Source organism: Dromiciops gliroides, chromosome 5 (assembly GCF_019393635.1).
Source record: "Dromiciops gliroides isolate mDroGli1 chromosome 5, mDroGli1.pri, whole genome shotgun sequence".
Lineage (NCBI taxonomy): Eukaryota > Metazoa > Chordata > Mammalia > Microbiotheria > Microbiotheriidae > Dromiciops > Dromiciops gliroides.
In genome coordinates, this window is record NC_057865.1 from 219,115,465 (window position 1) to 219,133,770 (window position 18,306).

Here is an 18,306-nt window from a genome sequence, read left to right on the forward strand (position 1 = left end):
CTCCTTGGGCTCCATGGGGATCCTGAGTGGGAGGGCCTGCCCACAGGCTTGACCTGTACCATCTGAGAGCTGTGCAGAAGCATGCAAGAGAGAGAGAGCGAGATAGCGAGAGAGCGAGAGAGCGAGAGAGCGAGAGAGCGAGAGAGCGAGAGAGAGAGAGAGAGAGAGAGAGCGAGAGCGAGAGCGAGAGCGAGAGCGAGAGCGAGAGAGAGAGAGAGAGAGAGAGAGAGAGAGAAACCAGGTCTACTGGTCTACTGGAAATCAGGCTGCTTGCTGGTCAGAGAGAAAAACAACCTCTCCATGCTCTTCTGTCCTGGATTCCCATAGGAGATGCCCTGGGGGTCAAAGTCCCAAGCTGAGATTCAGGACATCTGGCTTCTATTCCCAACTCTCCCACTAACTTATCTGCATGGCTGTGGGCAAGTCTCTCAGCCTAGGGCCCTCAGTTTCCCTATAGGATCAGGGGGTTGCAGTGTCTTTTCAGTGTCCCCCATGCCTGAAATGCTCTCCTTCTCCCCCTCCAGCTTTTGGCTGTGTTGGCTTCTTTGACTATTCAGTTCAAATCCCATCTACTCAAGAGGCATTTCCCTGGTCCCTACCCTCTTTTCCCCAGCCCTTCCTTCTAAGACTACCTTCTATTTACAATGGATATATTCACGTAGTGGGAGGCAGGTATGGTGTTGCACTGGATAGAAAAGCCAGGCCTGGAGTCAGGGAAGACCTGATTTTAAATTCCAGCCCTTGTACACTAAAATAGCTGTGTCAAGTCACATCACCCTGTCCTGCCTCCCGTTTCCTCATCCATAAAATGAGACTGAGGAGGGGAATAGCAAACCCCTCTGGTATCTTTGCTAAGCAAACCCCCCAATGGGGGTCATGAAGAACTGGACATGACTGAAAATGACTGAACAACAACCACAAATACCATGTATATGCTTCTTGGTGTGTATCTTGTCTCCCTCATTAAAATGTGAGCTCTCTGAGGACAGGGGCTGTCTTTTGCCTTTCTTGATACCCTCAGCACATAACAAGTACTTAATAACTGCTTGTTGACTGGCTTTTTGAGTTCTAAGGTATCTCTCTCTCTTCCGGTCTCTGGCACCATTGAACTCCTGTGGTGGGGTCTGTGGGGTGGGGGTGGGCATGTCAGAGGGAACCTCTGCCTAGATTTGAAAGTCCCTAAGATTGTGGCTTCTTCTCCTTCTCATGGCTATGCACCTACTCAAAGACTGAGGATCCACCAGACTTTCTAATTTTCAGGAGGTCCACCGCTTGACCTTCATTATTGCCTACTGCTGAACTGTCATCATAGCTGATGGCTTCTTTTCTTTTCTTTTTAATGAGGCAATTGGGGTTAAGTGACTTGCCCAGGGTCACACAGCTAGTAAGTGTTAAGTGTCTGAGGTCGGATTTGAACTCAGGTCCTCCTGAATCCAGGGCCGGTACTCTATCCACTGCGCCATCTAGCTGCCCTGCTGATGGCTTATTTTCATGAGGCCTCTCATATCCCAGATCATAATATCACAGTAATCATCTAGAATGGGGCAACTAGATGGCACAGTGGATAGAGCACTGGGTCTCAGTGATGAGTCAGGAAGACTCATCTTCCCAAGTCCAAATCTGACCTCAGACACTTACTGGCTGTGTGACCCTGGGCAAGTCACTTAACCCCATTCCATTATTTTCACTAAGAAAACCCCAAATGGGGTTGAGAAGAGTTGGATGTGACTGACAAATGACTGAACCATAATAACATCTAGAAGAGCCCATCCCATTTTACAGATGAGGAAACTGAAGCTCAGAGAGATCCAATGTTCTTCTTGCCTGATATGTAGCAGGCCTACCCCAATTTCCTTTGGGTTTGCTGTCCAATGTCCAATTCCTTTTTATTTTGCTCTAGAGTCAGGGACATCTTATTCTGAAAGCCATAGGTTTCTTTCTTTTTTCTTCTTTTCTTTTCCCTTCTCTCTCTCTCTCTCTCTTTTTTTTTTTTGGCACAGCAGTGAGAGTTAAGTGACTTGGCCAGGATCACACATCTAGTAAGTGTCAAGTGTCTGAGAACAGGGCCAGTGCTTTATCCACTGCACCACCTAGCTGCCCCTGAGCCATAGGTTTTTGCTACTTCCACATATCCTCCTTCCCAGTGTCTGAGAAGAGGGCAACAGAGGACAGTTCTGGGGGAGTGAAATTAGAAGTCAAAGTTTAGGGGAGAGAAGGGGAGAAAGTCTTGAATACTATTGACAAGGCCAGGGGCAACCGCCTAAGGAGGGGTTGCTTAATGTCTTCAGTAGTTGCTGCTTTCACCTGGCAGGGTGTGGCCCTGGTGCCTAGGGTATCCCCAATCTGCCCAGCAGGCTGCCCATTAGGCATCTTAGAACTTGGGGAGATGGTGCAGAAGGTGATGGAACCTGGGAACTCGGGGAGGCAGGCCTGGCTTTCGTCCCCTTTCTCCAGGTCAAAGGGAAGGAAGCAATTGTGTCAAGCCCCAATCTCCTTGAGGTGACCCTGGCAGGTTATGGAAAGAGCCCATGACTAGGAATCAGGAATCCCAGCTTAGCCCCCAGCTTCCCATAGAAATAAACTTGGGGAAATGGTTCTTCCTCTTTGGGTCTCATTTGGAAAACATCCCTTCCAGTCCTGATCTCCTCTAATTCTGTGTTCCAGTGAGGTTGCCCCTTCCTGCATTGAGAGCCCAGACTGGGTGACCCTGTCTCTCTGCCCTTCCTTCCCCACCTCTGTCCAGCTCCACAAAATATCTTTAATTCAATTTGCTGCCTTGTTCCCCCCACCCCCACCCCAACCTGTTTACTTGTCAGCAGCAAGGGCTGATCTCATCAGTTTTGTGGAGACAAGGATTGGCCCCTCCCTGTTCTCTCTGACTTGGGACCTAGCCCAAAGCCACCCAGGCACCCCCTCCAATGTGCAGGGCAACCTGGGGGGGGCCAGGACATAGAAAATAATCCCCTTGCCTACCTCCCTCAACCTGAGCCCTTCTTTCTGGGGAGCCCGGGCATTTCTCTCTCATCTCATCATCATCTACTCCTTTCATTTTGTCCTCTTTCTCTTGGCTTCTCACAGAGCCCAGTTTGGAAGAACCTTTCTTGGACCTTGACCGCTTTATGGGATGTTAGCCAAAACCAAACGAGAAACCATAGAGCCCATGCCTAGGACTGAGTAGAATTAGGCAGTGACTCTAATGGAGATCACATGCCAGACCAAATAGAATTCAAGCATATAATTTTTTTTTTTTTAAGATCGAGAGGGATCTTACAGATCTAATCTGGTAGAAAACCTAATGGAAATCAGGCAGCAGGCCCACAAGAAATAAGGTAGAAAACTGAATGAAAATCAGGGAGAGGCCAAATGAGAAATCAGAAATAAGCCGAACAGAAACTAGGCAAGAAGCCTAATAGAATTCAGATAAAGGCCTCATGGAATTTAGGTGGAGACTGAAAGAGAAATTCGACAGTGAAATGTGGAACTAGGTGACAGGCCTAGAAGAAATGGGATTTCCTTTGTCTGGGGCCTCTCTGTATTGGGCTCCATTCAACTGTCTGGGGGTGGTTGGTGGGAACTCTAAGAGTGGTGAGGTCAGATGTTGGGGGAAGGTGGGATATTAGGGTTCCTGAGTCAGGGAGACTGTAGGGTGAAAGTGCTGACAATACTAGGCAGACAGGGTGGATCATAAAATCTTACGGCCATAATGACTAGAATTTGAGGAAATGAGGGAAGTGTCTTATAGGGAAATGGACAAACAGAGAAAGGCATTCAGACTTCTGCCCCTGAGAGCTCTTTCTTGGACCTCTTGTTCTTCCTCCTCTCAACAGTCAGCTCTTGTATAAGGACGTTTATAAAGAAGCTTGGATTAGCTTTGCTGCAATAAAAAAGACTACAAATAGCATCAGAGTAGGGAGAGAGGCTGGTGCCCTTGGAAGGGTTATTGACAATTGCTGCCACCATTTTGTTCTATAGATAAATTGCCTTGCCTTCCTTTTCATGGTAGCAAGAAGAGCTTCTGAGGGAAGTTGGGGTAGAGGCAGTGTGCCTGGGGGCCCTGAGTGGAAGCAGGATAGGCTGGGACTTCAGGCTGCTCCGACCTCTGTGTGCGGTTGAAACAATCATGTCTCTCTTGGGCCTCCCTGTCCCCCGGAATCATCGCACCAACTTCTGTCCCGGGACATAGACTTACTTGATCTTGTATTCTTCCACCTTCTCCAGCATCTGCATCAGGTTGGCTTCAAGCTGACCTCGCTCCTGGCTCACTGTCTTCAGCTCCTGCTGCAGGCGGTTCAGGTATTCCTCATACATGTGGCTGAAGTCGACTGAGGTGGACTCTTGCTCCTGCAGGAAGCACCATCGGGTTTGCAGCAACTGGTTCCGTTGCTCCAGGGACTGCACCTAGAAGAGTCAGGGAAGGCATAGGAGTCTGGGGCTGAGCCACTCGGTGGGGTCTAGGGGACTCTGGGTCCAAATGAGGGGAAAAGAATGAAGAGGATCTGAGATGTACTTCAGATCATACAGACTTGAACTCAGGTCCCCTGACTCCAAATCCAGGTGCCTTTTCATCGTACCTCCCTCTGCTCTTCTCTCTTAATTCAATCTCACAAGCACAGAGGTTCCACTGTCTCACTCTAACCTGAATAGCCGCTGGTCGTGAGATAGCTCTGACCAGTGTGGCCATCCACTTGGCAGGCGGGATGAGGACCCGCCTCAGGCTGTCTTGGCTTTTTGGACAGCTCTCAGGAGAAATCTGCTGTTACGCTTCTACTTGGTTTTGCTCTATGGGGGCCAAGCAGAATTTATTCCACGTGATGGCCTTTCAGATATTTGAGGATAGCAATGATGTCCCTACACATCTTTTCTTCACTTTCACTATCCCTGGTTTCCTCAGTCCACTCTACTACGACAGGGTCTCCCTACCTCTCCCAACCCCCTCGGTTGCCTTTTTTTTAATGTACTCCAGCTTTGGCCTTTCTAAAATGTGCTGGCCAGAGAAATCTGAACCCAACATTACATTCACAGCTCATTTAGGTAGAGGACACGGAGTGGGACTGCCTATGCTTTTCTTGTTTCCTGAGTACTCTCACTGCCCCAGAAGCTCTTGGCCTAAGCTCCCTTTCTTTGCTCCTGAGACAGAGGTGTGGTGTCCTGTCCTGTCCTGTCCTTTCCTCGGGGAAATGAGGGTTAAGTGACTTGCCCAGGGTCACACAGCTAGTAAATGTCAAGTGTCTGAGACTGGATTTGAACTCAGGTCCTCCTGAATCCAGGGCCGGTGTTTTATCCACTACACCACCTAGCTGCCCCAGGGGTATGGTTTTCTAGAAAAAAACTTTACTAAATAGAGAAAGCAAAAGAGGATAAAATATAACTGTCTTACAGAATTTAGGAGTTACAGAGCATAGGAATCTTATCCGACAAGCATGCCTATTTTAGTGTTGGCAGCAGTTTCAGTAGCTGCACTTCCATCTAACTCATCTCTCCCCCTAAGAAGCTAGATGGCCCAGTAGCTAGAGCCCTGGTCTTAGTGTCTGAAAGATCTGAGTTCAAATCTGACCTCAGACACTTACTGGGTGTATGTCCCTGGGCAAGTCGCTTAACTTCTGTTTGTCTCAGTTTCCCTAGCTATAAAATGGGAATAATCATAGTACTTATCTCCCAGGGTTGTTGTGAAGATCAAATGAGGTAATATTTGTAAAGTGTCTGGAAAATAGTAGGCACTTAATAAATGCTTGTTCCTTTCCTTTCCTTTTTCTCCCCCTCCTGGCTTCATACTTCCCTTCCTCTGAAGCATATCTGGCCTCCTGGCCTGTCTTTGTGCTCCTATCCCCAGTACTTAGCACAGTTGCTGACACAGATTAGGTGTTTAATGAATATTTGTTGATTGGTAAATCTTAGACTTCAATGGAAATGTGGTTCACGATTGTGATTCAGGTTGAAAGCTGAAACCCTTTTAGACTTTCTCCCCAACTTGTAGGCTCAGTGATTGTGAATCGAGCACTCACCTAATTTTTCTGTAACCCAAACAAGGCTTCTTACCCCCTGCTCCCCCACAAGAGTTAGGGAAAGTCCTTCTCTTCACATCTTCCAAAGAAATTGCCTTTCCCTTATGACTGGGGACAGAAAGTGCACATTCCTTTTGCCATATGCTTATATTACTAGAGAATGCATGTGTATTATGTATGCATTGTCAACCTGCATATATCTCCCCGTTGTGGGACAGTGTATGACAACCAGGTGTCACTGTGTGAAAGAGTTGAAACTATAAACTGCTAAAGGTTCCTGGGTGAGAATTGCCATGAAATGGTAACATGTCTACTGGAAGTCAAGGATCATGGTATCTAGGGCTCAAGGGAGGCTGTCCAATTCACCCCCTCCCCTTCATTTTACAGAGAAGTAAAGTGAAATTCAAAGAGGTTAAGTCACTTGCTTAAGGTCACAGCTACTAAGTATCAGAAGGCAGATTTGAACCCTGTACCATGCCGCCTCCTCTAAGTTCTTTGTTGGCACTTAGAAGCAGAGACATGGCAAGGATTCCTGGGGATATGAAAAGAGTGGGGATGGGATAAGTTAGGCTGGGGGACTTGAGAGATTCAATATACCCATCCTTCTCCATGGACCTAAGGCCTGAGATCCTGGGTATGAGAGAAAGGTTGACTGTGGCCATCTAAGCTTATGTTTGGATAGAGAGGAATGCCTATGCAAGGGGAGCATCAAGGGGCCATGGCCAGCTTGCTTCTATTGCAAGAGAAGCTCATCTTGGACAGAGAAACTCTGAAATAGCATCTCATCTCCCCAGGTCTGTTGTTACTCTTGGGAGTGGGTTTCTCTCTGATTTGGTGCTGACTTCCCTGGCCCCGGACCACTGTTGTAAACTCCTTTTGTTGTCTCTGACATAGCCCTCTGGGATTCCAGTTCCTACACTTGGGCAGCTGTATGATCATGGGAGAGAGGGGAACAGACTGTAGTCATGAGGCACCACTGATGGGGGTTTCTAGGGACTAGTGACAATGGATTTGCCATGATTTGGGTAAGTGCTGCTGGGGTCTGTGGTATGGGGGTGGAATTGGAATAGAGTAGAGGTGGCTTGGGCTTTCTTCTCAGACTGGCATAAGGATAAGTTTATTTTCCTTTCCACCCTTTTTTTCCCCTTTCCCCTCTTTCCTCTTCCTTCCCTTCCTTTCCTTTCCCTTCTTCCCTAGACTGGATCTCCCTCTCTTGTCCAGATTGGAAGTGCAGTGTCCAGTGATGGGTTTGAACTCAGTACTAATTGGTATGGAAGATTTTATCCTGGTTGGCTCACTCCTCCTTAGGTAGCCTGGGTGACCCTTCCTGCTGAGGGCTCACCATATTTGTGCTAGCCTTAGGGCAAACACCCAATAGGCTTTAACACAACTGCAGCTCAGAACTCCCAAACTCAAGAGATCCATTCTTCCACAGGAGCAAGGCTTACCTACAACACTGGACTAGGATTATCTCTTAGCCTTCTGTACATGGTAACCTATCAATTTCCTCATCTTTAAAATGTGATTAATATTATTAATACCATCTGCCTGAGTTCCCTTAGATCTGGAAAGTATCTTAGAGTGGAGCCTTTTACAGAGAGCCTCAGAGGGGAGAAGTGACTTGTTGAAATTCACAAAGCTGATCAATTTCAAGGTCAGGTCTCAAATCTAGGTTTTCTAACATCAAATCTAGCTCCCTTACTGCAATCCTATGTGACTCCAGAAAAGTGTTTTGTAATACACCTTAAAGGTTTATCATGGGAGGCAAAGTAGTACAGTGGATAGAGAGCTGGCTTGGGTGTCAAGGAGACCTGTATTCAAGCCCTACCTCTGATAATCCTGGGGCAGTGTGACCCTGGGCAAATCATTTAACCTCTCAGTGCCCCAGATGACTCTCTGGCTATTTGAAGCAGAGAAGGTGCTGACCTGCATTACTAGGGGGAGTTCATCCCTTGGAGCTCCCTACATGAATGATATCACTAGACTGGCTTAAAAAAAAAAAAAGACCATATAAATGTGGGCTATTATTATTGTGTTGAACTCTGCCTTGACCTGGTTAGTATCCTGTTTACTATCTTGGAGGTGGACCACACCCTTTCCCGAGGAGGGCTCCTTCCCTTGGCGCCTGCTGATGGCTCCTCCCATTGAACCATGCCAGTCCTGTGTCCTCCTTCGTAGTTGCATATTGGACAGCATGTACCAATCTGCAAGGCTGGCTAATGGAATATCTTGAGAAAAGACTCTCTGGGCCAGAGCCCAGCACTTGGTATTTCTGGGACTGTCTGGAAGTTTTTTACTTTTATCTACCCCCTCTCTAATGTAGAGTGAACTCAGTGGAGTCCTACTTCTGGTTGTATCTTCAAACAGAAAAGGAAACATCCAATGCAGGCAGGACGTGGGCAGGAGACAGAGAGGGGTACAGAAGGGAAGAGAGTTGGGGGGGGTGAAGGCTGGCATTTTTGAGGTTCCAGAGAAGGAACAATGGTTTCTAGGAGGCATTCAGTATTTGACTTGTTCCTCTTTCCTGACTGGAAACAGCTACCAGTGAGACTAGCTACATAGGTCAATGCAGTGTTTTTACTCTATGTTCACACAGCAATATCTCAACAAATACAGATCAGGAGGGAAATGTGGCACAATGGATGGAGCTCAGGGTTTAGGGTCAGTGGCCCTGGGTTTGACACTCAGGCCTGCCACTCCCCACTTCTGTGACCTTGGACAGTTCATGTTATTTCTCCCAGCCTCAGTTTCCTTATTGCAAAATGAGAGGCTTTGACTAGATGGATGAAGGTCCCTTCTAACTCCAAATCTGTGATCTTAAGGTGAAGTTATCACAGGGACCGGAGAGATGCAGAGAGAAAAGTTAATAAGAAAGGGGGCCATTAAGCACTGGTGAAAGAGGGGAGAAAGAGGCTGAAGAAAGAAGAGCAGCACAGATCTCCTCAGCCACTGTGTTGCCTCGCTGGCTCAGGGATGGGTAGAGGCTGAGTTGGAGAGTCATTGGGCAAGGCTGGGAAGTGGTGGGTTCTCAGAGACCTTTGGTCTGGGGGTAGCCCTTGCTGGAGGGGAGTCATATGGCAAGACTGCTCACCTGGCTCTGTCCTGGGCTCTCCCAGGGAAGTGAGGGAAGATTATGGTCACTAGAGACTGCTGATGAGGGCTGCTGGGGACTGGTGATGGAAGACCTGTTGGGCAGTGCGCTAAGACCATGGGCTGGTGCTGCTGGCAGAGCTGCCGGATGGGAGGGGTCGGGGAAGGGCTTGTCTGGGGATTAAAGACTCTCTTGGTTTCAGGCAGAAACATCTGGAGGATTTGAAGATGCTGAAGACCTGGAGAAGGAAGTGACTGTTTCTCCTTGGGTCTCTGCAAGATGCTGGTCTGTATGGAGCCTAAGCTTTTGTCTCTGTTTTGTACCTATCTCTTTGTGCTCATATTTTATGGTTTCCTACTAGATAGGGTGAAGTCATAGTCTGCATTTTATTCATTCATTTGCATTTGCTGCCCTCCAACCAGGGCTCCAGTGTTGGATCTGATACTTATTAACTCTTAGACCATGGACCTTATTTGTAAAATGGGAATAATAATTATGGTACCAAATTGCAGGGTTGTTGTAAGACTCCAATGAAAATAACATTTAGAATTTTGCAGATTTAAATTTTAAAGTCCTCAAGCTTGCAGACGCTCAACTCCTCATTATTATTCTTATCACCCCCCCTCCCCCCCAGTTATAGCCAATCTGTTGCCAAGGCTTGCTTGATTTCGCCTTGAATATTTCCCCTTCTCTCTCCTTTAACACTGGCCACCAATCTGGTACAAAGCCTTACCACCTCATACCTGATTATTGCAATAGGCCTGTTGGTGGGTCTGCCTGCCTCAAGTCTCTCCTCATTCCATTCTCCACTTAGTCACCAAAGTGATTTTACCTAAAGCTCAGGTCTGACCTTACTCAATAAACTTCAGTGGCTCCCTATCACCCCCAGTACCAAATACAAAGTCTCTTTAACATCCAAAGCCTAACCTAGTCCCCTCCTCCCTTTCCAGTCTTTTTCACCTCACTCCTAACCATGGATGCTTCAATCCAGTGACATTGTCCTCATGGCTATCTCACAAACAAAACAAGATACTCTATCTCTCGGTTCTGGGCACTTTCTCTGGCTATTTCCCATGCCTGGAATGCTCTCTCTCCTCATCTCTGTCTACTGGCTTCCTTTGTTGTGGGTTGTCATTCCTTTTTTGTTTTCGAAGAGGACCAACATCATGGGTATCAGTCCCACCTAAAATCCCACCTCTTAGGAGAGTATTTCCCAACCCCTGTTAGTTCTAATGCTTCTTTCTCAACTATCTGCCTGCATAGAGCTTGTTTGTACACATCTATTTGCTTGTTGTCTCCCTCCATAGAGTTGTGGGTTACTTGAGCACAGGGACTACACTATCTTTTAGCCTCCTTTTAAAATCCAGCGCTAGGGCAGCTAGGTGGCTACAGTGGTTGGGCAGGTGTGATGAGTATCGGAGGGCCTGGACTCGTGGAAAAATCATCCAACCGCAGTCACTTACTAACGTGTTAGTGTGAGCGTGCATTGTAGGCAAGTCATCTTGAACACTGTTCGCCTCAGTTTCCTCAACTGTAAAATGAGCTGGAGAAGGAAATGATAAACCACTCTAGTATCTCTTCCAAGAAAACCCCAAATGGGGTCACGAATAGTCGAACATGACTGAAACAACTGAATAAACACTTATTGACTGTCTAAGGTGCATTAAAAATGTCAAGTTATTATGAACAGGAATGTCTGTCTGAACTCAGATATGACCCTGTTACAATCCCAAATCGGTGGCTAATTAATGAGACACCACGAAGGCCAAGTTGATCCCACATGTAGGGGTTACCAACACATAAATTCAATCCAACAAATATTTCTTAAGAACATTATATGGGGTGGGCTATCAGCACACTGTGCTAGGTTCCTTGAATCCAAGGAAGAATGAAATGAGGCCCCTGACTTCTCCCTGTCCAATAGGGGAGAGAAAACATGAACACAAACAGCTATGATATGAAATGGACAACATCAATAAGTGCTGAGATCCCCGAGCCCCTACAGGTAGTGTTTTATGTAGCACTCTGGAATATGGTCAGCCCCAAGTTCTCCTTTCTACTGATCCTAATTAAAAACTGACAGACAGTTAGGGAGAGAGATCCGAGCATTGGAATAGGCTGGCACAGGGAATAAACTAAAGTCTTGTTCTTGGACTGGTGATATTGCACGTGCCATCCTGTCAGCAGCTTTTCTCTCCATTCCAAGGCAGTGAGCAGGCTACCCTTAGATGACATCTAGTGACACCTGTCAACTGGTCTGTCAGAGTAATTCTATTTTAACCTTGTTCCATCCCTACTGTTATACCCTCTTGGCTTATCACTTATCAGCTCCCAGCCATGAAGACTGTAGGTGACAGCTGCTGCTGCTGCTGTCTGCTCTCTAATCTCCCTCCTCCCCTGCCTTGTGTCTGCCCTGCTGAGTGACTACTCCAGCAATATCAACCTTAAGGTTCACAGTCCTCCCTCTTCCATGTTCCTATTTGAATTCTGTGAAACCAAACCCAGACATGGGAGGCAGAGGGGAACAGTGAGGGTCTAGAGGAGCTGGGTTGAAATTTAGACTGCCTCAGGGGCAGCTAGATATGTGCACTGGCCCTGGATTCAGGAGGACCTGAGTTTAAATCCTCCAGCCTCAGACACTTGACACTAGCTGTGTGACCCTGGGCAAGTCACTTAACCCTCATTGCCCCACCAAAAAAGAAAATTTAGACTGCTTCTTACTTGTGTGACCTTGGACAAGTCAACGTACCTCTCTAGGCCTCAGTTTTCTGATTTGTTAGAAGAGGGGGCTGAACTAGATGGCTTATAATGTCCTTTCTAGCTGTGTCTTCATTCCTTCATCACTCTCTTTTTCCAGTTGATACCACTTCTCTTCACCTTCGATTGTCCCATAAATATTTCTGCCTAGCTTGGGTACCTGCCCATCTCCTTTCTACCAGCTCATATCCTACTCTTCTAATAAATCTATCTCCTTCATGAAGCCTTCCCTGATTCACCCCAACTGTCTTCGGTGGTCTGTGCCCCCAAAGCACTGAAGGCCTCCATTTACATTCTGTCCTTGACTCGATGCTCCTCTTTGGCTGAGTCTCACCTCTCTCACCAGACTGGAAGCTCCCTGGGGGCAGAGACTATGTTTCTTCTCACTTCTCCTGCTATGCTCTGGGACCAGGGCTGCATAGGGGCAGGGCAAAATTATTTAGCACAGAGGGGAAGCTGAGCTCCTCAATCTTGGACAGGACAGACCTCTGTTGTCATTGATGCTCTGGCTGTGAAATAAGCCAAGTAATCTTTGGGCTTGCTCGAATAACCCTAGGTGGTGGGGCCTGCCAGCCTAGTCAACAAGTGCTGCCCCTCTTCCCATCAAGGGCTCCTTGCTTAGGTCTAATTACCGTTATTCTCAGGTCTGGAGTTTCTGTGGATTCCCTTCTGCTCTTGGGCTTGGGATGGTGTATCTCTCACATGTATCTCTCTTCACTTCTCTCTCTGCTGACCCCAACCTTTTTACAAATGTGTGACCTTTAGCACTCTAGAGGTCAAATTGGGCTATCTACCTGTCTCAGGGCAGACTGTGGATTTTTTTCAGTCTTTATGCCAGGAAGACCAAGGGGAAAAGATTCAGTTGATGCTGGATTGATTATCTTGACTTCTGCCTTCTGGAAAGCTCTACCTAAGGTCTTTCTCAAGTCTAGTCTACCTCCTGTAGTGGTCATAGCTAGATTAGTTCAGAGAGATCAGAATGTGTGAGCATCTGTGTGTGTGTTTATGAAAGAGAGAGAGAGAGAGAGAGAGAGAGAGAGAGAGTTGGGAAGGGGGGGATGGAGGAAGGAGAATTACTTCTCCCACCACCATAGTGATCTCCCACCTTCCGTACCTGGGCAGGAGTCCCATGTTTATGCAGTGGGTGGAGAGGGAGGAGACACGTGAGGTTCTCTTTCCTCCACCCATGGTGTATAGACAAATCTTCCCTCCCAGAAGGTTTGCCTTCCATCTAACCTCAGGCTCCTGGTTGAAGCCCCAGTTAATTTTACTCAGGAAGAGAGTGTGAATGAAACCAAGTGCTCTAAAGGTGAGGGGACCTCTAGTCCTGGGACTGGGAGCCCATTTGCCCCCTCAAAGAGCCCCATGTTGTCATAGTGGGTGGAGAGGGAATCAGGATGTGAGAGTCTGTCCCCCACCCAGGAACTCCCCAAAGACTCTTCTCTTCTGGAGGCCTCCTCCCTCAATGCCCGTGCTGGGAACAAAAGGGCTGGGAAGGGCCACTAATCCAGAGCCAGATGAGGTGCCAGTTTAGTTGTCTCCAAAAGGCCAAAGGAATCTACTCCAAGCAGGGATGGGCTAACCCTCTGGGACTCTTTCAGGAAGGTGCAATCCCCTGCTCCCCAGCCCTAGGCACAGCTTAGCTCCTGCCTGGGTGGTCCTTCTCTGGCCCTAGGAGGATGCAGGATGAATGAGGGGGCTCTAGGGAGTGGGGGAGATGCTCCCTCAGGCCTGGGTGGGAAACTGATCTTTGTAGACTTTCTTGGATTCATGCCCCTGAACACTTTGTCCCATAGCCCGGCCTCGTACAGAAAGTCAGAAAGTCTGTCTGATTCTGGCTATGAGGTGTGTGGGGTTGGGTTGGGGGTGGGGGGGTGGGGATTAGCACAAGGGGGGTTAGAGTTCTCCGTAGCCAGTTCTCTGTCCTTATCTAACTATGCCCTGCATTCTGTGACTTCCTGGCTGGGCCTCTTCCCTAGGCTATGAGCTCCCCCTCTCCTCTCCTGTCTGGAAAGACCCTGGAGTATTGCTCTATCTCTTTGCTCCTAGGTAGAATGTTCTCTGTTCAGGGAGGGTGAGGCACCCTCTCTCCCTTGGTATGGCTACTGGCTAGCCTGCTGCACGCAGGGGATGGCACTCACCGTATCCAGAGCTCTCTCCTAACCCTGGAATTCATTAGGGACTAGTGGAGATTATCTCAGTCATCTCTCCGCCTCCAGGCAGCCCAGATGAGGCCAGTGCCTCCCTTTGCTCCCATCTCTAGAGGCTCAAATTTCACAATCTCCTTCCATCTCCTCCTTACTGCCTCACTTCAGTACATTTCCCTTTGCTTTGTCCTCAGGGAATGAAGAGGATCCATTCATGGACCATTCCTGCCCCTCCCCCCCCAAAGGTGCCCTTTTCACCGACTGACAGACAGGGTGGGTGTAATGGAAAAGACACAAGAGAATATGAGTTCAAATCCTGACTCCATTGCTTCCTGCTTCCGTGACCTGGGACAAGTCACTTAAGTTTAGGAAGCCTCAGTTTCTTCATCTGTAAAATCTGTAAATTATCTCTAAGATCCCTTTTGGCTCCAAATCTAGGATCCTGCAAAAGTTACAGTCTGGATTTTTTTTTTTCTTTCTTTCTTTCTTTCTTTTTTTTTTGGTGAGGCAATTGGGGTTAAGTGACTTGCCCAGGGTCACACAGCTAATAAGTGTCAAGTGTCCAAGGTTGGATTTAAACTCAGGTCCTTCCTGAATCCACGGCCTGTGTTTTATCCACTGTACCACCTAGCTGCCCCCTACACTCTCAATTTTCTAATCTGTAAAATGGACATATAACAATACCCCCATTTTACAGGTCGTGCCTCTGTCGCAGGGTTGTGGTGAGGACTGAACGAGAACATGTGTCTGAAGTACTTGGCAGGCTTTAAAGAGCTAGCTGATGTCAGTGTGACCATCGTTTTTTTATGATCAGTGGCCAATGAGCCTCTGCTTTCTCATCTCTAGAGGAAATAATCTTTGCTCCCTCTGATTCTTCCCATTTCTTTCCTTCCTTCCTTCTTTCTTTCTTTCTTTCCTTTTCTTGGGCAATGTGGATTAAGTGACTTGCCCAAAGTCACACAGCCTAGTAAGTGTCAACTGTCTGAGGCCGGATTTGAACTCAGGTCCTCCTGAATCCGGGGTGGGTGCTTTATCCACTGTGCCACCTAGCTGCCCCAATTCTTCCCATTTCTACTATTCCCTCATTCTCTTATCATCCCTGGAGCCCCCCCTCTCCTGCTCCTTGTCTCCACCCCTCTCCTAACTAATTCTGTAACTTTTAAAATCACCTTGAGGTAGCTGGGTGGCACAATGTATGGAGCACTGGACTTGCAGCAAAAAGTTCTAAGAGTTCTAATTCACATCTAAGAAGTTCTGAGTTCTAGTCCAGCCTCAGACCCTTTCTAGCTGGGTCACCCCGGGCAAGCCATTGACCTCTGTCTGCCACGGTTTCCTTATCTTGTAAAATGGGGATAATAGCACCTACACCCCCCTAGAGATAATCTAGGTAAAGTGCTTTGCAAATCTAAAATCGTTATACAAATGCTGGTTGTCATTTTCACTTTAGCCATGGGGAATAAATAGGGGATGGAGGGAAATGCCTTAGATTCCTCATATTTCAAAGGTTGGATCAGATGATTATCAGTTTCTTCTCTGTCTCCTCCTTCATTCCCTCTATTTTGCCCGAACCTCCGGCAGGGCCTCTATTCCAATAACACCCCCCATTCCCTTTCCTCCTGAATTTTCCTGCAGCTTTTTAGGCTCTCCTTAGTGATTCCCCAGAGCTGTCCCTTCCCCTCTCCTCACTCCTGTCTTCAGGAAGCCTTCCCTGAAAGCCCCCCAACCTACAGTGATTTAGTGTTCTGCCCAGCTGCTCTGGCTTCTGTCCATCTTCCCCAGTATGTTGTAAGCTCTGGAAGCAGAGCCCTCTCCTTCCTGTCCTCTGGGAAGGAGCCGGGACGGAGAAGGGCAGTGGTCAAGAGAGGAGCTAGACAAGCGCACTGCCTTTGCAGAGTTGTAGAATCAGTGGGGCCCCATCTTGGCCAAATGCCAACGCTCGTGACCCTGAAGGGAACCTTGGGGCTGGGGGGAGCCCAGGGCATAACTTCCGGGGCAAAGCATTCGAAGGGCAGTCTCCTCTATACCAGCTTCTGGGGCACGAGCTCCCTGATGTTTGGGGTCATCCTGCCCAGTGCCCGATAAAAAAAACCTCCGGCTTCCTCTCTCCCCGTGGCAACAGCTCAAAGTGATATCAGCGCTGGCATTCAAGTGAGAAAAGTCACCCATCCTGGCCAAATTACATAGTTCCATGAAGCAATCCTTTTAAGGGATTAAGCTGGGATTGGAGAGGAGAGCTCTGCAGGGACCTGCCTCCCATGCACAAATTGCTTGTCATTGGAGGGAAATTACAGTTTGGGGACTTATCAGTTGTTAGGGCTTGGCAGAAAGTTCTCACCTAGCTAGACAATTGTTCTTCAGGGAGGTAGCTAGGTTGGAGGATGGGGCTTGGATTCCAAACAGATCTGAATTTGAATCCTGTCTCAAACATTTACTAGCCGCATGACCCTGGACAAGTCACTTAACCTTTGTCAACCCCATTAATAAAAATGGAGATAACAAAAGCACCTACCTCACCTGTTGTTGTGAGGATATGAGGTGTCTATGTAAAGCCTTCTGTAAGTCTTAAAGAGTTAGATGAATGCTAGCTATGATTATTGTCTTCCTGCTCTACCTCAAATGCCTGCAGGAGAGAATCTGATGAGGGAGAAGGGACTCCCGCCCTGCATGTGCACTTTGGGGAGCATCAAGACAGTTCAGGACTGAGGGGATGGGGAGGCAGAGGGGATGGGGCTTGAGAGCTGGGGAACTGGGAGGCCACGTGTTGGGCTATCTCCTGCATCCCAGCATCACCGCCAACATTCCTATCCCTTGACATGCCTGAGGCAGCATCCTCATCCGGTCCTACATCCTCCTCCTGGTTCAGCCTCCCCCCCCCTCCCCCCTCCCCCAGCTTCTCTGCCTCAGCTCAGCAGAGACTCTCGGGAGCTGGTCAAAGAGGACCAAGAAGGATAGTGCACCTTCCCAGGATGACAAAAAAGGGACAGGAACACAGTCAGTGGCTCCTGAGGGATGGCTGGAGAGAGATTGGGGCTTTGGTTGTTCTCTGCTCCTTGACAAATCTCTACCTCTACTTTTATAGCATTTTTTTAAAGCACAGGGTCAGACCTTTGAGTCAGGAAGACTTGGATTCAAATCCTACCTCAGATGCTTACTGGCTGTGTGAACCTGAGGAAGTTACTTAACCTCTCTGTTCCTCAGTTTTCTCATCTGTTAAGTGAGGGTGTTGGTTTTGACGGCCTCTAAGACCCATATACAGAAGAGAATCTGATGGGGTAGAAGGGGCTACAAGCCAGCATGTGCACTTTGGGGAGCAGCTCTAAATATTATAAACACCATTTCACTCCATCCCCCATGCCCAGGTAGGATGGCCAATACACTTTATCTTTATTAAACCTGTTTTAATACCCAGACGTCCTTCAAGGACAGCATGTGCTGTCCCCTCTTCCTGCTAAGTATTTGGATGGAGCTGGGAGAGTCCCGCCCCTTCTCAGAGACTAGCCCAGCTAAATATCCTGCCTTACCATTGGCTGGTGAGGGATCCTAGGGGATGCTCAGAGCCAGGGCCATGGGGAGGGAGGAGCAAGAGGCAAAACAAACCCACTTTGCAGTCTTGGAGTCAGCCAGAGACCAATGTCACCGTCCCTTTCTTCTTGCATAAGGTTACCAAAAAAGCTGACTTCGCTAAAAGCTCCCCTGCTGCCTCCTCTTACCTTCCCAATCAAAGAGGCAAACTTGTCATTGAGTGTCTTCAGTTCCTCCTTCTCCTGATTCTTCTGTTGCTGGATGGTGGGGTCCAACTTGATGTCCAAGGGCACTAGGAGACTGGAGTTCACGGTCACCTTTTGGAAGGTGCCTCTTGACCCACAGCTGCTGAGACTTCTCGAGCTGAAGCTGGGGTTGGGGTTGGCCCCGCCACAGCCATTCCATCCCAAGGATCCTGGTCCAGTGCCCCACACTGGGGCTGCTCCACTGCTGCTGAAGCTGCTGAAAGTGACGCTGGACTGGCAGGCCATCTTGCCCCCCCTGGGGGGCACTGAGGCCGGGTACCCAAGGGAGCACTCTGGGTGAGAATGTGGCTGCTGGGGTCTGCCAGTCTTCTACTGTCTTCACCAGGCAGGAGAGAGCTGGGTAATGAGGAGCAAACACCTGTTGTGCTGTGCTCATTACCTACTCGGGGAGGGCGTGACGCCTCCCAGCCAGACCAACCTGTTAGATGATGCTGCTCCCTCCTCCCTCCTCCCTCCCCCCCCCAACACCTCCCTGAATCCTTCCCCTCCCTTCCCCTCTTGAGGTAGTTTGCTATGAGTGG

General features: G+C 48.3%; 1 protein-coding gene across 1 annotated transcript in view; it reads right to left on the reverse strand.

The window, feature by feature from the left end:
- Window positions 1-18,025, reverse strand: part of KRT80 (keratin 80) — a 33,087-nt gene extending 15,062 nt beyond the window's left edge. Inside the window, exons 1-2 of the mRNA XM_043968943.1 lie at window positions 17,708-18,025; window positions 4,190-4,398 (exon numbers count right to left, since the gene is read on the reverse strand). Coding sequence (XP_043824878.1) covers window positions 4,190-4,398; window positions 17,708-18,010 — 512 coding nt within the window. The 5' untranslated portion in view covers window positions 18,011-18,025. The remainder of the gene's footprint in view (window positions 1-4,189; window positions 4,399-17,707) is intronic.
- Window positions 18,026-18,306: the final 281 nt, after the last annotated feature.